The following is a 20,995-nucleotide window of genomic DNA, read 5'->3' as shown; positions in this document are numbered from 1 at the left end:
CATTGCGCCCGAGGTTTTAAAAATGATTGTGCCTCTTGATGGCGGCTTGTAGCTGCATTGGAAGATGTAATTTGCAACACTTCCATTAAGCCCTTGTCTTCTACCATAGCAATTGACCTGCAGTCCATAGCAACTCATTTTGTGACCAAGTTTGTCAATTTGTCAGAGTTAGACTTACTCATTCTGTGCTGCCTGCTCTCTGTAGCCTACGGGGTCTGCTGGGCAAAATTGATTAATAAAAAACAAAAACAGAAACAGATTCATTTGTGTTAATTAAATTAACATGTTAATGTTTGCATAGTTAATTGTTACGTTAATTTGTCAGCCCTATAAAATCTATGAATAAGCAACAAATCACCAATCCAGGGGTGGCTGTAGCTCAGTTGGTAGAGTGGGTTGTTCAGTGATTGAAGGGTTAGTGGTTCGAATCCCAGCTCCAACTGTCCACATGTCGAAGTGTCCTTGAGCAAGACACCTAACCCCAAATTGCTACCAATGAGCAGGTTAGCACCTTGCATGGCAGCTACCGCCATTGGTGTGTGAATGGGTGAATGAGAGGAAAAGCGCTATATAAGTGCAGTCCATTTACCATTTATGGTGGGCTCTGACTCATTGGCTCATGGCGACTAATACGTTGAGGTCCCTGAAGGTGAATCGGAGAGTAATTTTAATTTTGGCAAATTACATTACTTACTCTTAGGAACTACTTTTCCTGAGAAAATCCTTCTCTGCAGTCTTTGAGTCAGGGTCCTACGGAAGAGCATTAGGGCCAACAACTGAGTTTTTTTTTTTTTTAAGCTTCTGAGTTTAGTCAGAATTTCTGACTTTAAAGTCAGAATTTCTGAGAAAAAAGTTAGAAATAACTTCTGAGATAACTTCTGAAAAAAACTCGGAATTTCTGAGAAAAAAAGTCAGAATTTCACTACTTTGGCTACAAATTACATTCAAAACAGGATCTCCATGAAAATTCTGTATAACTGGAAGACCTGCTTACAGTGCTTGTAGGCTCTACATGGCTTGAAGTGAGGATATACCTTATACTTGCAACACTACCACCTTGTGGACTAAGAGTGTAAATTCAACCTGCTTGAGCAGTTTGGTTGAGCTCACAATCCCAAATAAGGCTGTAATTAGATGATTTCCCTGTGTTGCTGACTGAATCTCAGCACACACACACGGATTGAACCAGTGTTGACCTTTATTAGTCTTGTGAGACCATCCTGATCTCGGGAGATCCGCAGCTGCATCCGCAGCTGTTCTGAATGGGATCTGTGGAGCTCTGGCTTTCTCCTCTACTCTCCTGACCTTGGTGGTGATTGCTTTAGTTAGAGTGTCACCGATCAACGGGTGTCTGGCCTGAGCCTTGTTCACATCATCTACATCGCGTGGATGTTTTACACTAGCCGACCAGCGTTCAAGATTGCCATCTGCACCGACAGTAACACCCCCCCGATCGCAGGGGGCGCAAGTTCGAAGCAGCTGGTGGCAGTGCTTTACATTTACAATCCCTCCTTTCTCCTTTCGTCATCACTGTCACCACAGCATTGTCAGCCCCACCCCCTGCAGTGGGACGGGCTCACTTTGGTAAGATGAGACAGACCTTGTGTTCTATCTCCTCCCTAAGCCTGCCCTCTATCTCTCGCTGCTAGTCAAGCAGAAAATATCACAAATCTTCATGAGCACATTTGAATAAAGCATGAAGTTATATAACAATGTTGCCCGTGGCTGTACTGTAACTTGAAATACAGCAGATGACTAAAATGTCTATCACACATGTTCCTGTAACTCTCTCTCTTTGTGTGCTTTAACAGAAGACAGTGGGATGTTTGAATGAAGGCACATAAGCTGAAGTGGAGATATGAAGCTCACACACATACACACGCGCACGCACACACACACACACACACACACGAGACGCACGAGACCGGGCCTATACTGCAAAGCAAGCAACATACCCCGGATAACTTTTCGTGCTTGACCATGTCTAACAAACACATTCACACCGCCCTGGACCGAGGGCACGTTTGAGGGGTAAAGGAGCTACACACCCAGCTGAGCTGAACAGCTTCTGAACACACACACACACACACACACAGCAGAGATGGGAAGTGAGGAGGCAGTAATGTGATAAAGCGGCCAGTCCCTTATGCGCCCACAGAACAGAAATAATTGATTATGTAACCGAATAATATGAATGTAGGGGGAAGGGAAAGAATGTGTGTGTGTGTGTGTGAGAGAGAGAGAGAGAGAGAGAGAGAGAGAGAGAGAAAGAGGCACAGACAGAGACAGACACACACACATACAGTTGCAGAGAGAGAGGTAGAGAGAGAGAAAGAGAGAAACCGTTTACAACTATTGTTATAGCATAGCATAACTATAGCATTCAGACCCCTGAGTGTACCCTATCCTGGAGCATACTACCGCTGAGTACACATCCAGCTCAGAGGGGTGCCAGTGAAAGTTGGACAGATACATGTTGGTTTGAATCCCTCCAACAAACAGATCTCACAGTGCGTCACGGAACAGCCTGGCAGGAAGCTGGCTCAGCCTGGCAGGAAGCCGACTCAGCCTGCTATGTCCCAGCACATTACAGGCTCATATGCTGTTTGGCTGAAATTGGCTCCCTGCCTGGTGCATTGTTTGTTTACCTACTGCAAAAATGGATGGTAGTTGGCTGTCATTACCACAAGGGGGCAGCAAATGCCAGGCCTCCCGGCAATGCCAGTTGCAGCTCGAAACCCAAAGGAGGATATGAAGATGGACTCCTGGGATGGGCTTGTCCTGGAAAGCCCCTTGTCACTTAAACCCCACCAGCCCCCCAAAACACACGCTATGAGGGTGATATTGATATTGGGACGGAGGATTAACAAACAATGGTCGTTGTTGTACACATCGTTGTTGTACATCTGTTGGAATCATCCGTGATGCATTTCCGGCGGTTGTGATTTACACAATAGTTCTGTGGCCTTGGTCCGTCTGGGACAGCTCCAATATAGACATGGTCAGTATGACAAGATGAGGTCATTAGATGAGGTGTTGGAAGGTGAACCGAGCGGAGTCAGGCTGCATCAGTCCAAGACTGACATCTGTTGGCAAGAGCTGGACTTGCTGAAAATTTCACTGGACCCCAAAATATCTATGCCATTCATACCGTACATATGGTGTTGTGGCTGGACCTTTTTGTTATTTTTGTTATTTTTATTTTTTACACATCTCTGTCACAAGTCACAAGTACGGTCCATGTTTGCACAAATAATAGGCAGATTTGTCACCACCACTTTTATCACCCCTCCAACCCTCTAACTTCACCCACCCCCTGCGCAGGCACACACACACACACACACACACATGCACACACACACACACACACACACACTCCCCTGATCCCTCTCCTCCACCGCCTAGGTAGACCCGTGACCCTAATCCCATCTTACCCCACTACCAGGATGGGGGCAAAGGTCACCAGAAACATTGTTTATGGTTTCTCACGGTCGCCCGCGAACTCTCCAGCCTACACACCAGCCATGCTCTCCGCCCACACAAGCAAGTACACACACACGCACGCACACACGCACACACACACACACACACACACACACACACACACACACACACACACACACACACACACACACACACACACACACTCGGACATCATGTCCTTTCTGAGCGAACCAGTGATCCTGCTCCCCTCCCGCTGTCCTCCATTCGGAGACCCCGTGTCGAGGACGCCAGGAGTTCTGCACCCTTCCCTTGTGTTTCCTGTGATGTCTGTGAGCCGAGCGTCAGGGCTCAGCTGAGACCACGCCGTTCTGCTCTCCTGTCACCTACGTGTGGAAGCGTCCCGGAGTCTGACGGCAGAGCAGGAAACAGACACCCAGCGTGGTGAGAGGCAGACAGACGGCGCTGGCGGAAACACTAGTGGTGTAGTGGAGGGTATACGGAGGTATAGTATACACACAGTATACCCACCTCTTTATCCATGGACCCACAGTATACCCACTTCTTTAACCATGGACCACAGTATACCCACCTCTTTATCCATGGACCTACAGTATACCCACCTCTTTAACCATGGACCCACAGTATACCCACCTCTTTAACCATGGACCCACAGTATACCCACCTCTTTAACCATGGACCTACAGTATACCCACCTCTTTAACCATGGACCTACAGTATACCCACCTCTTTAACCATGGACCCACAGTATACCCACCTCTTTAACCATGGACCCACAGTATACCCACCTCTTTAACCATGGACCTACAGTATACCCACCTCTTTAACCATGGACCTACAGTATACCCACCTCTTTATCCATGGACCCACAGTATACCCACCTCTTTAACCATGGACCCACAGTATACCCACCTCTTTAAACATGGACCCACAGTATACCCACCTCTTTAACCATGGACCCACAGTATACCCACCTCTTTATCCATGGACCCACAGTATACCCACCTATTTAACCATGGACCCACAGTATACCCACCTCTTTAACCATGGACCCACAGTATACCCACTTCTTTAACCATGGACACACAGTATACCCACCTCTTTAACCATGGACACACAGTATACCCACCTCTTTAAACATGGACACACAGTATACCCACCTTTTCAACCATGGACACACAGTATACCCACCTCTTTATCCATGGACCCACAGTATACCCACCTCTTTAACCATGGACCCACAGTATACCCACCTCTTTAACCATGGACCCACAGTATACCCACTTCTTTATCCATGGACCCACAGTAGACCCACTTCTTTATCCATGGACCCACAGTATACCCACCTCTTTAACCATTGACACACAGTATACCCACCTCTTTAACCATTGACACACAGTATACCCACCTCTTTAACCATGGACCCACAGTATACCCACCTCTTTAACCATGGACACACAGTATACCCACCTCTTTAACCATGGACCCACAGTATACCCACCTCTTTATCCATGGACCTACAGTATACCCACCTCTTTAACCATGGACCCACAGTATACCCACCTCTTTAAACATGGACCACAGTATACCCACTTCTTTAGTCAGAGTATAGACACTTGTTCAGTCACCACTACACCGCTGGGTAACACACGTTTCACGCATTTCTCTTCCAATCTGAGTTAAACGTCTCTAAAACAGGTGACAGGTGTAGGAGAGACCACAGAGGAACCGTGGAACACCTGACGACCATGCTGTCATATCACAACAGCAAGCTGTTTATACTGTATGCAGTATACATTACACACAACGCATTCATCCAGTAACACAACACCTCGCCGGAGGCAACATGGAGTGTACGCTGTAGGAGGATAATAGACTCCAACACTGGTCCGATGTGACGAGGGTTTCCATCCTGTACACCAGGACTGCTCTGACGACCAGCTGGCCTTGTCAGCGCTGACTGTGTTCGGTGGCACCTCTACGCTATCGCAGCACTGACTCACCATAGGACACATGGGAATCACAACAACAAAAACATTCATGAATTGTATCGTCCCAGCCTCAGCCCTAGCCTCAGCCTCTAGCCTCAGCCCTAGCCTCTAGCCCCAGGTCCAGGTCCAGCTGTGACCTCCAGCCCCAGCCTCAGCCTCCAGCCCCAGTCCTCTCTTGCCTGTCTGGGAAAAAAAAGAGCTAGCATAACCTGAACCCATCCCCGGCCTCAGTTATAGCCTCCAGCCTCAACCCCCCCACCCCAGTTCGAGCCCCAACCCGGCCCCATTTCCGGCCTCCAGCCCCGACCCCAGCCCCTCCACAGGTCAAAGCAGTGCACGCACCACAACCTCACACCCAGGTGCGCCTTCCTCCCCTGATCCAAGACAAACTTGGCACGGGGCAATCATAACAAGACGTTCTCCACAGGTAAACAAGGTGCCGGGCGCATCCCTGTACACAGCCTGCTCTCTCCACTCTCTGTCTCCTCTCCCTCTCTCCTCTCCCTCTCTTTCCACTCTCTCTCCCTCTCCTCTCCCTCTCTCTCCCTCTCCTCTACCTCTCTCTCCACTCTCTGTCTCCTCTCCCTCTCTCCTCTCCCTCTCTCTCCACTCTCTCTCACCTCTCCCTCTCTCTCCATCTCCTCTACCTCTCTCTCCACTCTCTCTCCTCTCTCTCTTTACTCTCCCTCTCTCTCCCTCTCACCTCTCTCTCGTCCTCTCTCTCTCCCTCTCTCTTCTCCTTCTCTCTCTCCCTCTCTCCCTCTCTCTCCTCTCTCTCTCTCTCTCCCTCTCTCTCTCTCTCTCCCTACCCTCCTGTCCTGTTTGTCCACAAGACCAGAGGGTTGTTTTCTCTGGCTGCTCAGACTGTCGCTGACCCATTCGTCCTCGGGCGACAAGCGTCTTTTCCCCTCCGGTCCAGCGACTCGTCACATCAAAGGTCCTGAGGAAAAGCGTCGGTGTGATGGGATGTCCAGGTAACGTGTCTTTAACCTTGTTGCTAGCAGCTCTGTGGGCTAGGCTTGGCAGAACGCGGGCCAGGTGGATTGTGGGATTGCGTTGGCTCCTCATGGCGAGGGTTCTATAGACAGCAGCGCCGGCCGAGACTGGCACCCGGTTGTCGTGGCTATGGCTCTGACGGGCCGAGCCGCGGGTTCACCAGCAGGCTTCTGATAGGCTCAGACAGAGGGCCACGCCTCTGGGACATCTAGGCTTGGCAGCCTGGACACTTAGTCTCTCTGATTAAGGCTGGTTTTGGCAGCCTGGTCTCTCTGATTCAGGCTGGTTTTGGTCTCTCTGATTCAGGCTGGTTTTGGCAGCCTGGACACTTAGTCTCTCTGATTATGGCTGGTTTTACAGCCTGGTCTCTCAGTCTCTCTGATCAAGGCTGGTCTTGGACTATACCGTGTGTTCTTTTGATATTATGTTCATTTTTAATTGGGGATTACACTTGATTTGTGTCTTGTACAAATCCTAAGAACTGTGTTTTGCATTTTAAACGTGTTATGCTTTATTAAAAATCTGTTATTACACATTATTACACATACAGTAACGCTTTATTAAACATCTGTTGATGAGTGTTATTCTTTCCCTCAGGGGCAAGGATGGATTGGTTAATCCAGAAGAGTGGAGGCTGTGTGCTTCCGCTGTTGCCCACCCTCGCCCTCTCTCTCCTGGGGGTCCTTGCCTCCACGAGCGCTCCCTTCAACTCCACCAGCACCACTGTCATACCACCCCCCTCCCACACTCCCCTCCACCCCAGCACCACCACACCTGCTCTCCCCAAAACCTTCACCGCCTCCTTCAGCTCCACATCCACCTCCTCCTCCACCTTCACCTCCTCCTCCTCTACCTTTACCTCCACCTCCTCCTTCATCTCCACCTCCACCTTCACCTTCACCTCCTCTACCTTAACCTCTACCTCCACCTTCATCTCCACCCCTACCTCTTCTTCGACTCCAGCCGACACTTCCACATCTACCCTTCCACAAACTTCACCCTCGTCTGTCCTCACCACCTTACCCACCTCATCCCAAAATACCTCATCCACAACCATCATCCCCAAAACCTCCCACTCACCCCTCTTCCCCAGGACCTCCTCCTCACCACTCCCCAAGACCTCCCCCTCACCCCTCCCCAAGAACCCCCCCTCACCACTCCCCATGCCCTCCTTCTCACCCCTCCCCAAGCCCTCCTCCTCACCCCTACCAAAGACCTCCTCCTCACCCGTCCCCAAGACCTCCTCCTCACCCCTCCCCAAGACCTCCTCCTCACCCCTACCCAAGACCTCCCCCTCACCCCTCCCCAAGCCCTCCCCCTCACCCCTCCCCAAAACGTCGCCCCCTCCTCTACCAAATACCGCTCGCCCCCGTCGCCCCAAACCTCGCCGCCGGCCCCCCTACCCCCCCCTCCCCCAGACGGCCCCTCCCCTGTTTGACCGCCAGCCCTTCACCGTCAGCTGGAACATCCCAGACCTGGTGTGTAACAGGTACAACGTCACCCTGGACACAACGCCCTTCAGAGGGGTGGCCACGCCCGCCAAGGTAAGAGGAGACGATAAATCAAATAACAATAGTGTGAATGCTGACTCAGCATTCACACTAATCATGGGTCCAGTGAGCCGGTGTTGGCATGTCAGTCCTGTTAGCTCTGTAAGCAAACTGGTGTGGGTCCGGTGAGTCTGGTACGACGGTGTTGATATGTCAGACCCTGGGGTGAGTGCCACAGGGCGGTAGTCATTCAGACTAGTCACCCCTGGTTTTCCTGGGCGTAGTCATACTGAAGCGTGTGAGGACGACCTGCTGTGTCTATAGCCATGTTTCCATCCACTTGTCAATCGAATTATGTGAGGATCGCTAAAAATATGAATGCGAATAAAGCCGGTGAACGTGCGTTTCCATCTAGAGCTTTAAATCGGATTTTATTTTATCGAACAAGAGAAAATCCGATGAGTTCGACAGTACAAACTTTTTGTCGATTTTCATGACTTTTAATCGAATATTACTGTTTCCATAAGGCATTTTTAATTCGATATAATTTAATTCGCATAAAACGTGTGGATGGAAACATATCTTATGATGCGTTGAAGAGGAGCCAGCTGTGTAGCGCAGCTTTAAATGACTCAGGGTGGTATACCGTCAGGACCAGCAGCTTTAGGAGCTTCGGATAGCACCTCAGATAGTTGGAGAACCGCGTTGTTGTGTTCCCTGGGGTCCGTGACTGCTGTTCTGGTGTTGAGTGCGTCCCTGGGGTCTGTCCGTTCCGCTGGGGGCATTTTAGCTCCACTCTGGCTCTCAGAACAGTGTAGAATTCAATGGGATTTATGCCCCGGCTCGGATGAATACGTCATTCTGATTGGCTGGAGGGGGGAGTTTTGTGTGGATGTGCTGTAGGTCAGGCTGTCGGCCTTGTAGCGTTCCAAATCAATCCCTGACGCTTCCTTCTTTTCACGTTCCTCTGTTCTCAGGTTCCCGGCCAGTTCCTGTCCATGTTCTACACGGACCGCCTGGGTCTGTACCCCCATGTGAACCGGGCTGCCAGGCAGCCACTCTTCGGAGGCATCCCCCAGAGGGGCGACCTGAGGGCCAGCCTGACAAAAGCCCGGGCAGACATCAACTACTACATACCCTCCAGGTAACTCAGACATCAACTACTACATACCCTCCAGGTAACTCAGACATCAACTACTACATACCCTCCAGGTAACTCAGACATCAACTACTACATACCCTCCAGGTAACTCAGACATCAACTACTACATACCCTCCAGGTAACTCAGACATCAACTACTACATACCCTCCAGGTAACTCAGACATCAACTACTACATACCCTCCAGGTAACTCAGACATCAACTACTACATACCCTCCAGGTAGAAACTGGTATATACTCTCTAATACTATACTTGGTACTTGATTTATCTAGTGCAAGTGCAATGCAACCAATGACATATTTAGAAAAGCCTAAAAGAAAGAAAAGTGCTAAAAAATGTACCTCTTTCAATCGCTTTCAAATACTTTCAAGTAATTGATCTATGTAATTCACTGGTATACAGTATACTGTTAAAGGATCAGTACTGCCCGGCTAGAGAGGCTATCCCTGATGTTATTGATGTTGCATCAGGGATCATTACCATTACCAATCCCTGATAGGAAATCAATTAGTAGGGAGAATGTAAAATAGATTTTAGATTAGGATTAATGGTGCATTCGTTTTTAACTGGGAGGTGGCAAATTGCGACTTGCTACTAGGAATGATTAAATAAAACGCAGCATGAACTCACACTTCCTCGTCGCAAATTCGGATATGTTTCTCAGCCACCAGTTGCCGGCTGACGTCAATATCATATCATATCATATCATCATCATATCATTCGCTATAGCTCGAATGCACACAGGTTGGAGGTAGGTATTTTGCCACTTGCGACATGCCAGCTCCGACCACAAATGAATGCACCATAAGGCCACAGGACCAACATTATTGTACGCTAAAACATGGCTTGTTTAGTATATACTGTAAGCATCGGCTTCACCTCCCCGAATATCATTACAACCAAAAAATGACGATGTTCAACTGACCAGAAAGACCAGCATCTGGGGGCGATCGCCCATCGTGACCTCTCGTTGACCCCTCCTTCCAGGAGCAGCCGGGGCCTGGCTGTGATCGACTGGGAGGAGTGGCGCCCCCTGTGGGACAGGAACTGGGGCTCCAAGCTGATCTACAAGACCCTGTCACTGAGGCACGCCCGTAGGAGGGACCGCTCTCTGAGCACCCAGCAGGCCGCTGCCAGGGCCAAGGGGCAGTTCCAGGTCTGAGGGTTACTGAACTGTATCATTAATTAATTAATTAATTAATTAATTCAATCAATAATTCATTCATTCATTCATTCATTCATTCATTCATTCATTCATTCATTCATTTATTCACAACTCACTAATAGCAAGGCTCATTCACTGATGTTTCCATCCATCTGTCCGTCCATCCATCCATCCACCCCTCCCTCCCTCCCTCCCTCCCTCCCTCCCTCCCTCCCTCCCTCCCTCCCTCCCTCCCTCCCTCCCCCCCAGGCTGCAGCCAGAGGCTTCATGTCTCAGACCCTGGTGCTGGGCAGCAGGCTGAGGCCCAACTACCTGTGGGGCTTCTACCTGTTCCCCAACTGCTACAACTACGGCTGGCTGGAGCCGGGCTACACGGGCCGCTGCTCCAGGGAGGTGCGGGCGCAGAACGACCAGCTGCTGTGGCTGTGGGAGGCCAGCTCCGCCCTCTACCCCTCCGTCTACCTGCAGGTACTTGACACCCTGTTTTTACGGCTCCGTGAAGGGTAGAGGGGTAGAGTGGAGATGGAGGTGAAAGTAGGGGTGGAGGAGGAGGTGGAGATGGGAGGTGGAGGTAGAGGTGGAGGAAGAGGTGGAGGAGGTAGAAGTGGATGTGATGGTGGAGGTGGATGTAGAGGAGGAGGTGGAGAATGAGGTGAAGGTGGAGGTGAAGGAGAAGGTGGAGGTGGTGAGGAGTTGTGGTGGTGGTGGAGTTGTTGTGGTAGTGGAGTTGTTGTGGTGGTGGAGTTGTTGTTGTGGTGGAGTTGTGGTGGTAGTGGAGTGGTGGTGGTGGAGTTGTTGTGGTGGTGGAGTTGTTGTGGTGGTAGTGGAGTGGTGGTGGTGGAGTTGTTGTGGTGGTGGAGTTGTTGTGGTGGTGGAGTTGTTGTGGTGTTGATGGAGTTGTTGTGGTGGTGGAGTTGTTGTGGTGGTGGAGTTGTTGTGGTGGTGGTGGAGTTGTGGTGGTGGTGGTGGTGGTGGTAGTGGAGTGGTGGTGGTGGAGTTGTTGTGGTGGTGGTGGAGTTGTTGTGGTGGTGGAGTTGTTGTGGTGGTAGTGGAGTGGTGGTGGTGGAGTTGTTGTGGTGGTGGAGTTGTTGTGGTGGTGGAGTTGTTGTGGTGGTGATGGAGTTGTTGTGGTGATGGAGTTGTTGTGGTGGTGGAGTTGTTGTGGTGGTGATGGAGTTGTTGTGGTAGTGGAGTTGTTGTTGTGGTGGAGTTGTGGTGGTGGTGGAGTTGTTGTGGTGGTGGAGTTGTTGTGGTGGTGGAGTTGTTGTGGTGGTGGAGTTGTTGTGGTGGTGGAGTTGTTGTGGTGGTGGAGTTGTTGTGATGGTGGTGGAGTTGTTGTGGTTGTTGAGTTGTTGTGGTGGTAGTGGAGTTGTTGTGGTGGTGGAGTTGTGGTGGTAGTGGAATTGTTGTGGTAGTGGAGTTGTTGTGGTGGTGGAGTTGTTGTGGTGTTGATGGAGTTGTTGTGGTGGTGGAGTTGTTGTGGTGGTGGAGTTGTTGTGGTGTTGTTGTGGTGGAGTTGTGGTGGTTGTTGAGTTGTTGTGGTGGTGGAGTTGTTGTGGTGGTGGAGTTGTGGTGGTGGTAGTGGAGTTGTTGTGGTGGTGGTGGAGTTGTTGTGGTGGTGGTGGTGGTGGTGGAGTTGTGGTAGTGGAGTTGTGGTGGTGGTCATACAGATATTGAATGAAATCAATTGCTGTAACTGAATTAATGGAACTAAATTAACTCCATAAGGTATGTCTGGAAACCAGGGGAGCTATGCTGGTGGTGTTGTGTTGTCTGCCTGAGCAATATATCCAGATTATTGTGTAGAATTATATGTCTTTCTTGGAATGTGACCATCCCCTCCGGCCCCGCCCACTCCTCCGGCCCCGCCCCCTCCTCCTGCTCCGCCCCCTCCCATGGCCCTGCTCCCCTCCCGTGGAGGCTTCTCTGGCAGACAGCCGCAGCGCCGCCCTGCTGGTGAGGAACCGCGTCCACGAGGCCCTGAGGGTGTCGGCCCTGCCCAGGCGACCCGCCACGGCGCCCGTCTTCGTCTACGCACGGCCCGTCTTCGTCGACCAGAACCGGCGCTTCCTCAGTCAGGTGAGATGCCGGCGCCTGCACTGCCTGAGGCCGCCAGCAGGTGTCTCTCTGGCTGGAAGAGCAGCTCTGCCCCGAGGGCCAGGAGTTTGGTTTCAAGGTGGAAACCTGGCCTGTGGTAACCTCTATCTCTTCCCGCAACAGCCCTCCTCCCCCACGGTGTGTGTGTGTCTGTAAATCTATATGTGTGTGTGTGTGTGTGTGTGTGTATGCCTGTGTCTGTAAATGTGTGTGTGTGCGTGTGTTTGTGTGCGTGTATGTATGTGCCTGTGTATGCCTTTGTGTCTGTGTGTGTATGCCTGTGTCTGTTAATGTATTTGTGTGTGCGTGTGTGTGTGTGCGTGTGTGTGTATGTATGCCTGTGTGTGTGTGTGTATGCCTTTGTGTCTGTATGCCTTTGTCTGTAAATGTATGTATGTGTGTGTGTATGTGTGTGTGTGTCTGCGTATGCCTGTGTGTGTGTGTGTCTAGAGGGACCTGGTCAGCACCATAGGAGAGAGTGCAGCGGTGGGGGCGTCCGGAGTGGTACTATGGGGGGCCAGCGCTGACTACGATGACAAGGTAACCTGACCTCTGACCCTACCCTCCACAGGAGCGCCGCTGACAGAATACTGGAGCGGGACAGAGAAACTAGGACACTATACGAGTCTGACATTCACTAACCGTGAATAGCTTCCTTAGTCATTGTTCTCCAGCCGGTGTTCCTCTCTGTGTGCCTTTGTATCTGTCCTCTTCCCCTTTTTAAACTCCGCCTCTTTTGGCATCCCTCCACTCTCTCCTGTCCTCATTCTACCTCTCTCTATCTCCCCCCTCTCTCTCCCTCTTTCTCTCCTCCTCTCTCTCTATATATCTCTCCCTCTCTTTCTCTCTCCTCCTCTCTCCCTCCTCCTCCCTCTCTTTCTCTCTCCTCCTCCCTCTCTACCTCCCTCTCTCTCTCTCTCCCCCTCTCTATCTCTCTCCTCCTCTCTCTCTCCCTCCCTCTCTCTCTTTCTCCCCCCAGGCCTCGTGTGAGGCTCTGTCCGCTCACCTCACCGCCACGCTGAACCCGTACGTGGCCAACGTGACGGCGGCCGCCCAGCTCTGCAGCGACTTCCTGTGCCAGGGGAACGGCCGCTGCGTGCGGCGCCGCTACACCTCCGACCACTACCTCCACCTCAGCGCCGGGAGCTTCCGCATCGTGCGGGTCCAGGGACGGTACCGGGCGCTGGGGCGGCCCTCGCCAGCCGACCTGAAGCTCTTCACCAGCCAGTTCACCTGTCAGTGTTACGCGGGGCTCACCTGCGCCCCCAGGCTGCCCAATAAGATCCTGGGGTATCGGCACAAGAAGAAGAAGACGAAGAAGACGAAGAAGACAAAGAAGAAGATGGTGAAGACAGTGGCGGCTGAGACGCAACAACAATCCAGCAGCATTAAAGAGAACGTGAGAAAGAAACCCCTCCAATATCCCGAGAAATTAAAAAGGTTTCAAGATGAAAATCAATGATTGTAGCGCTAGCGTTGGAATAATGACTCTTAAGACTTTTATAGCACAGGGTCTAAAAGTTTTTTGCGCAAAGACGCTTGAAATCTGATCTGGAGGAGCCCATCTACCTGATGCTTTCTGTCACCCTCTGTTCCCTCCTCCGACAGTCCTTCTTTGGGGACTAATAGTTAAGTGGGTAACCGTTCAGCCGATTGGCCGGCTGAACTGGGCTGGGACCTGCGTGGAGGACGCGGGCGGTCACTTCACACGGAGGGATGCTAGTGCTCCCTCTTCTCCGTGCCTTGATGTTCACAGGGCGGCGACAAAACATCATGAACAATCGGTTACAGTGGCACAGACACCGAGAGAGGACGGGGCTACTGTACATGGGGTAACGATGGCACGTCTGTGGCGATCCCGAGACTGAGCCTGCCCTCATTTGTGTGTGATTTGACTGTCGACGAGGTGCAACCGAAAAGTCCCCGGATTGTGTCAGACACGCTCATGCCATTTTGAATTGGAAAAAACAATGATATCCCTTTGTTGCCCTATATCTCACGACTATTCTGGTATAATTATTGTTCACCTCACTCAATCGGTGCTTCTGTGACAGGCTGTTTTGTAGAGTGTCGCAGGGGTAGCTTGTCACAGTTGTGGCACTTTTCTCTACCAACTCCCAAAACTCAACAGTTTTATTACAATAAAGAAAGTACACTCTCAAAACATTTTTATTACAGAATCTGCAGAGAAATTACACATTTTTCCCCTCAAAGTAGTCCCCCCCAGAGTTAATGCACTTCTGCATTCACTTTTGCCACCCATGGAAGCACTTGACAAAGTCCTCCTCTTTGAGCCCCCTTAGTTCCCCACTCACGGTGGCTTTGATCTCTTCCACGGAGGTGAAATGAGTTCCTTTGAGCACAGTCTTCAGCCTGTGGAAGAGCCAGAAGTCACAGGGTGCGAGATCTGGGGAATAAGGAGGATGATGTAAATAAAGGGAAGGATGTGCCCTGGAATATTCCTATGCTGTGCCCTGAGGGATTCTCAGCGAAGGACCTACAGGCCTTTTAGGATTAAATCAGATTATTGTGGAGGGCCATCACTATTGGCATTAGAGGGGGGGGGGGGCGTTCTTTTAATACATACATGGGAATGACCTTCGAAAATCCAACCATCTCTGGTTCCAAAGCTCCTATCGCAGGTCTGTGTTGTAGCAGCTAGCTTAGCGATGCTATTTCTGGAGATGGAGGAGTCACACTTAGAGAGCATGGGTGAGAAGTATCCACTTAGAGAGCATGGGCGTGTAGTATGCACTTAGAGCTGAGCGAAAGCTTTGCCAGTGTTTTCGTTTACTGTACTTACAGTAGCAGTTTGAGAGATAACGATTCCCCTGCGACGCAGCGAGGGCATTGCGATCACATGGGAGTCTGCACCGGCCAATCAGATGTCAGTGAGTGTGTGACATGGGACCAAAGCTGGTCCCCTAGAGTCCAGCCTTCTCACGGCCCCTGGAGTGTGTGTGTGTGTGAGAGAGAGAGAGAGAGAGAAGAGGGGCAGAGTGAGAGATAGAGGGAGGGAAAGAGGGAGGGAGAAATGGTCTCCTTGACAACGTTCCATGGCGATAACACAGTGACAGGAAAAACCTGATGAAAACCTGCGCTGCGGAGATGACATCATAACCCATCATAACACAGCCAGGTGATCTTACAGGACCATGAGACTTACGCACATGTGGAGCATCTATGGCTACTACTGCACAGTACCTGCAGCAACATCATAGTTGCATAAGCCCTGTCCTGTAATCACACGGTATTATGAACAGCACTTGACACAAGTGAAATAAGGTGTGGAGGGGTGTGAGTGTGAGGAGGCCTCTAGGGGTAAGTGGATGTCGATAATGACCTCGTCCTGGCAACACCACCTTCAGCTGCCATTTTGCCACATCCTCTGGAGACCATCTCTTCCCTTGTTCCAAAGGTATCATATGTTAAGCTGATACTGTAACCCATTACTCTATGCGCTGTAATTACATCTACAATGTTGATACTTGTTAATGAAATTCCAGTCTCATCAATGTGTTACTGTTACCCCCTTTCTGTGTTCCTATCTGACTGAATCTTCCTATTTGATTGATCTCCCCTGTTCATTGTTTTACAACCTCTGTGAAACTTCTTTCTAATGTTTCCATTGAAATCAGTCTGTTTAGAAACAACCTTTGCTCTGTGACATCACCTCCCTTTACCCTTTGTCCCTGAGTGCAAGTGACTCCCTCTATCATGCTATAAATTGTCCCGCGATGTTTCAGTCCGATTACTCTGATCGACGGAAACACTTCCTGTTTTCAGAGTCCGCTTTGCAAAACGTTACATCAGAATAAACCTATGGTCTTTGTTTGAACCCAGCTTGAATCGACCACTGAGTGTGTTTTTGAAATCTCCAAGTAAGAATTTAATCCATATACTACATGTATTACTGAGTAGCTGAATTGTAATTCATTGTCAACTTGAGGTAAAGTGTTACCAAACCCTAGAAATACTTTTACAACAGTTTTCCCTTCAGTATATATTGTCCTCCAGTGACCTCCTTATCACATCCTGGTTCTTCCTCCCGGGCTTCTTGATTGGACAACAGCGCAGGTTGCAATAACATACTTCCTAAGGCACCATCAAGGAAGTTGAAAAGATCACAGTCTTGACCAAACAGAGTCATGTTCCCTCAGTCGTGGCAGTGTGCGTTTGTTTTAGGAGTGGTTTCCTTCAGCTTATTGTACTGTACACAACATGATAATGATGTTTCACGGCCACCACAGCTTATCTGAAAGACACACATACACACAGCAGTAGTAGCTGTAGCAGGATACAAAAAAAATACAATTCTGTAAGCATACAACGTGAATAAATGCATTAATACACATCATAAACACTTTGTGGTGGAATTATTTCAGATTTAATACAGCAAATAAAGTTGTGACAAATGATTTCATCATCCATTGAATCAAAACCCTTTACCGTTTTCTCTTTCATACTGTGTTCATACTTTCTCCTGTCAACCAGCGCCTTCATTCTCAGATATGATCAAAACAAGCTGAACAACCTTTGAAAACACCCGTTATTGTTTTGTCTTCCTTAATCATCCTTCTTCCATTACCTTCCTTCTTCCTGGTTCACACTCTAATACCGTTAATGTTTGCCTAGTCATGCACCCTTAGTTGCCATGTTAGTGGTTGTCCATATCCTTATACTGTAACTAAATATCTATATATTGAAATGTGAATAATGTATTTATGATATAAGTAGTGTCTCTCTCCAGAGGAAGGACATACAGTACTTCGATTTAATGAGCACAGACACAAGCTGGTTTTGAAATGACAGCCATGAATATAAAATGTGTATAAAATGTGTCTGTAACACATGGCTCTCAGCCAACACAAACTGAGTCTCCAGCAAACAGGATAGTTACCCAACCCACAGCCTAAGACTGGTAAAACCAGGCCACAAAACGAACTTTCTGTTCGATCCCCAAAAGTCTAACTACGGTAATCTTTCCTTTTCGTGTTCCCAGTGCAAAGTATGCGGATGTGTCCTTGGTTTGGCCCCTGTGAGGAAAACAACAGGAGAGACTCGACTAGAACGTGGTACTATGTTCTAGAATGTAGTACTTTATTCTAGAACAAGCCATGGTACTACAGCATAACAGAAGATGGTATCATTCTCAGAGGTGATACTACAGTACTCAGTGCATACAAAGGGAGTGAACAGCTGGCAGTAGCAGTCTGAAGGATCTGTGTCACTTTAAAACATCCCTCGCGTACTCGCAGCCTAGCTACCTATACATTACAGCACACTTCCTTAGATCCATGTGACATACAGATACATAACATATCATCCATCTGAAGACTGTGGATAATCATCACCTTTGCAGAGGACACTATGGAGGCATGGTCTCATTCAGAGCCTGGAGGATCAGTGGCTACCCTGTAGGTCACATGCAGCCCTTTCACACCCATTCACTCTCCAGGCTGGCGGCCATCTTATTGTGGGACCAGGTTTTTTCCCTGATCGCACGGCCCAAGCAGAGAAAAACTCTGAGCCCTAATGTAGTGAGAGTCACTACAGTTACAACTTATATAGTCAAGTTATAGAAGATTACATGAGGCCGCCAGGCTCGGCTATATATCCACGCACACCTCCAGGAGCCATGTCACCATTTCGTCATCCACAACCGTCAGGCCGTGCATTTTCGTTGGGTGTCCGATACATTGGACAGTCTCGGATGACGTGGTCTGTGGTTTGTTCCTCAGCTCCACACCATCGCACAGGATACCAAGCCCCATTTGAAAACGCTCAATGATGTCCCGTTAACTTACAGTAGAAACCATATGTCCGTCTGGTAACTTTCAGTGCAAACATACGTCCATTTGACTTCATTTTGGTGCTCTGTTGACATTACAAATTTTTACTGAGTTTGTTCTACTTTCTGTTCTTTAAACACATTTCAAATGAGTTTACTGAATGTATCCGTGTTCCTGTGAAAATTATTCTCAAAAATAAGATACTTTTAATTTTCCTAAGGCAATGGGTTTCCTCACAAAAAAAGTAAAGTCATGCAACACATCTTACAGTGAGTAAAAACAGTAGGTCATCTGTTCCTATTGACTACAACAACAACCGCCAGCCCTAGTCAAAACTTGTGTGTAAACCAGACAGCACTCTACAGAGCCAGGTTGCTTAGTCAACTTCATCCAATTAAGCCCAGGGCACTGCACCCCCCCCTTGGAAAAGTGTACAGTATGCCTGTTTGTTGTTGGGGGCGCAGGCCTCCATTGTGTACAAAGTGGTTGTCTGAGTTAGAAATAGCTCTGTGTTGTTTTGGTACAGCTGCCTAAAGATTGTTCAGGAAGGCACTCCAGAGAATGAAAAGTTTAGTTTGTAAAAGATTCACAGTACAAAAAAAAAAAGAGCCATGCTACATGTCACTGTCTGGAGAGGAATCCTAGTAGTCTGCATTAGGGATGCATTTATCTCAAAGGTAAAAGCAATTAAGTGCTCATGTGCAACGTTACTTCATGCAGACGATGAGTTGAATGCATGCTGGTGCATGACCTGGAACATCCATCATGCCTATACAGGCCTACAGGGCTGCCACTCTTATATACTCGTATAAAAGCTATCAAATACAGTAGGCCTACCAGTCAAAAGTTTGGACACACTTGGTGTGTCCGCATGCTTGACTGGTACTGCATATGCCCCCGTTGCTCTGAAATCACAACCATTTACATCAAACAACAGGTTATAAAGGGCAGCTTGTTTTAAAGGCAATAAATATGACTCTGTTTGGGCCAGACTGGTGGTGAGAATCACTGGTCAAAAGCTGCTGACACACAGCTACCTATCGATCTTCCACTGGGGAAATACACTTGTTTCCAAAGTGTGGGGTAAGCCTACACTATTGACAGAATGGCGTATTCATGTTTATATAATATTATCTGTGGCCAAATAGCAAAAATAACAATGGTATCCATACCATCATTTCATATAATAAATAGCCTACTGGATACCAATCCACAGGTGCAGTCACTGACGTAGTAAATCAATCTACATCTGTTTTTTTCTCGGCACCGGGCGTCCGTTAACGCCCGCGGGCTGATCTCTCTCTCCGTCATCGTCGGTGCAGCACCGGACCTGCAGCAGCACGTTGGAGAGGACGTCCTGGTAGAGGCTGAGACATACCCAGCCAGGGAGATACAGCAGGGTGACCAGGCCCATGAAGTTGAAGGGGTAGTGCGAGTAGTCCCACGAGCAGGCGTCGTACTGCCGCAGGGCCAGCCCCCACGAGAACTCCCAGGCGTAGATGAAACAGATGTAGATGGGTAGTCTCCTCCACGCCCCCCAGCCTCGTCTGCAGTGCAAATACAAGTAGAGCTTCTCCACCACGAAGCTGCAGCTTCCGTACATCAAGAAGGACCACACGGAAGTGTGGCCGCTCAGCGTCCCGTCGCGCTTCTCCACCAGGTTGAACACGGAGGTGAAAACGATCTCGTCCAAAAAGCCTTGCATTCCGAAAAACAGGAACCGCACGACACCGGGCAGTCCGTTAGGAGCCTGCGGTCCCAGCTGGCTAACACGGGCCGGGTCGCCTTTGCCGGGACAGGGGTACCGGAGGCACGACAGCCCTCTGTGAAACACGCAGCTGAAGTACAGCGCTAGGATGTAATGAACCGCGAGTTGCGTCGCTGAGACCACCCTGACGTGCTCGGTCAAAGTGTTGATGTTCCCAATCAGGATCTGCAGGCCGATGTAAACCGAGGGGTAGAATACGAGGTGGAACACTACGGGCCGTCCTTGAAAACACCTCTTCTGCATGTAGACCTTCTCTAACGCGAAATGGGTCAGCGAATGCATAATGCACAGATACGGGGAAGAGAAGCCGAACAACTTCGGATCGCGGTCAGCGATAAACCCGTGCGAGGCGGACAGCAGGATGTCCAGAGTGACACCGTGCATCCCGTAGAAATACAGGCGCATCCATTGTGGCAGCAGAGTCATCGATCCGGCGGCGTCCTCTGTCTCGCTGGAAGAATCCCGTTGCCGCGGCTTTATCGGTGCTTTTACGACACCCGCGTAGCTGTCGCCTACACCGATGTCTCTTCGCCGGCTTGCCATGACGATCACTCACGCACACAGATCAGCAATAGGGCTATTCGGTTCCCCGGTGCATCGTTTTAACGGTGCGCCTAACTGTATCCGCTGATCTGAAGCTTAGCACCTGACAGCGCGACTAATCCACAGCCGGATCACCGGCCGAGGGGGCGTGATTAACCAGGGGACAGGACGCAAATGACGCTCCTAAACAGCCGTCCTCCTGTTCCGTCTTGCTGTTAATTAGCTAAGGGTCGTTACGCAGAGTAGGCCTATTGCCATCTGAATTGTTAGGCTATGGGACCCACTTGGCATGATCCCATTGTCAATAGCCTTCGGGCTATAGGTATAAATAAGCCATTACAATGATAGGCTACCATTATAAAACAATGTAGCCAACAACCATCCATGATTTCCTAAGCGATCATAATAGTCTATCTAGGCTAGAGCAGAGACACAGACAGATCTATTCAACTATTCTATTTATAAATGTATTCGTAGAGCACAGAAGCCTACTGTTGTCTCGGGGGTAGTTTTGGACAGGGTCCCGTG

At 49.4% G+C, this 20,995-nt stretch overlaps 2 protein-coding genes across 2 annotated transcripts; one reads left to right on the top strand and one right to left on the bottom strand.

Annotated features, from left to right (window-relative positions):
• Positions 1–3,656: 3,656 nt before the first annotated feature.
• LOC311316759 (hyaluronidase PH-20-like) lies at positions 3,657–13,990 on the top strand (the record flags this gene model as incomplete). The annotated part of the gene is made up of 9 exons (XM_084447689.1): positions 3,657–3,773; positions 7,868–7,993; positions 8,917–9,083; positions 10,090–10,258; positions 10,517–10,735; positions 12,188–12,346; positions 12,815–12,904; positions 13,344–13,763; positions 13,973–13,990. 9 exons carry the CDS (start codon positions 3,657–3,659, stop codon positions 13,988–13,990), a joined length of 1,485 nt encoding a protein of 494 aa, XP_084303815.1.
• A 19-nt stretch (positions 13,991–14,009) lies between these two features.
• On the bottom strand, positions 14,010–20,467 carry tmem229a (transmembrane protein 229A; the record flags this gene model as incomplete). Its single annotated transcript, XM_084447688.1, has 3 exons — positions 14,010–14,042; positions 14,680–14,737; positions 19,482–20,467. The coding sequence occupies 3 exons, from the start codon at positions 20,465–20,467 to the stop codon at positions 14,010–14,012; spliced, it is 1,077 nt and encodes a 358-aa protein (XP_084303814.1).
• Between the last annotated feature and the right edge of the window lie 528 nt (positions 20,468–20,995).

This window comes from Borostomias antarcticus (assembly GCF_949987555.1).
Source record: "Borostomias antarcticus genome assembly, chromosome: 13".
NCBI lineage: Eukaryota > Metazoa > Chordata > Actinopteri > Stomiiformes > Stomiidae > Borostomias > Borostomias antarcticus.
The sequence above is the reverse complement of the archived record's forward strand: the minus strand, read 5'-3'. Positions and strand labels throughout refer to the sequence as shown.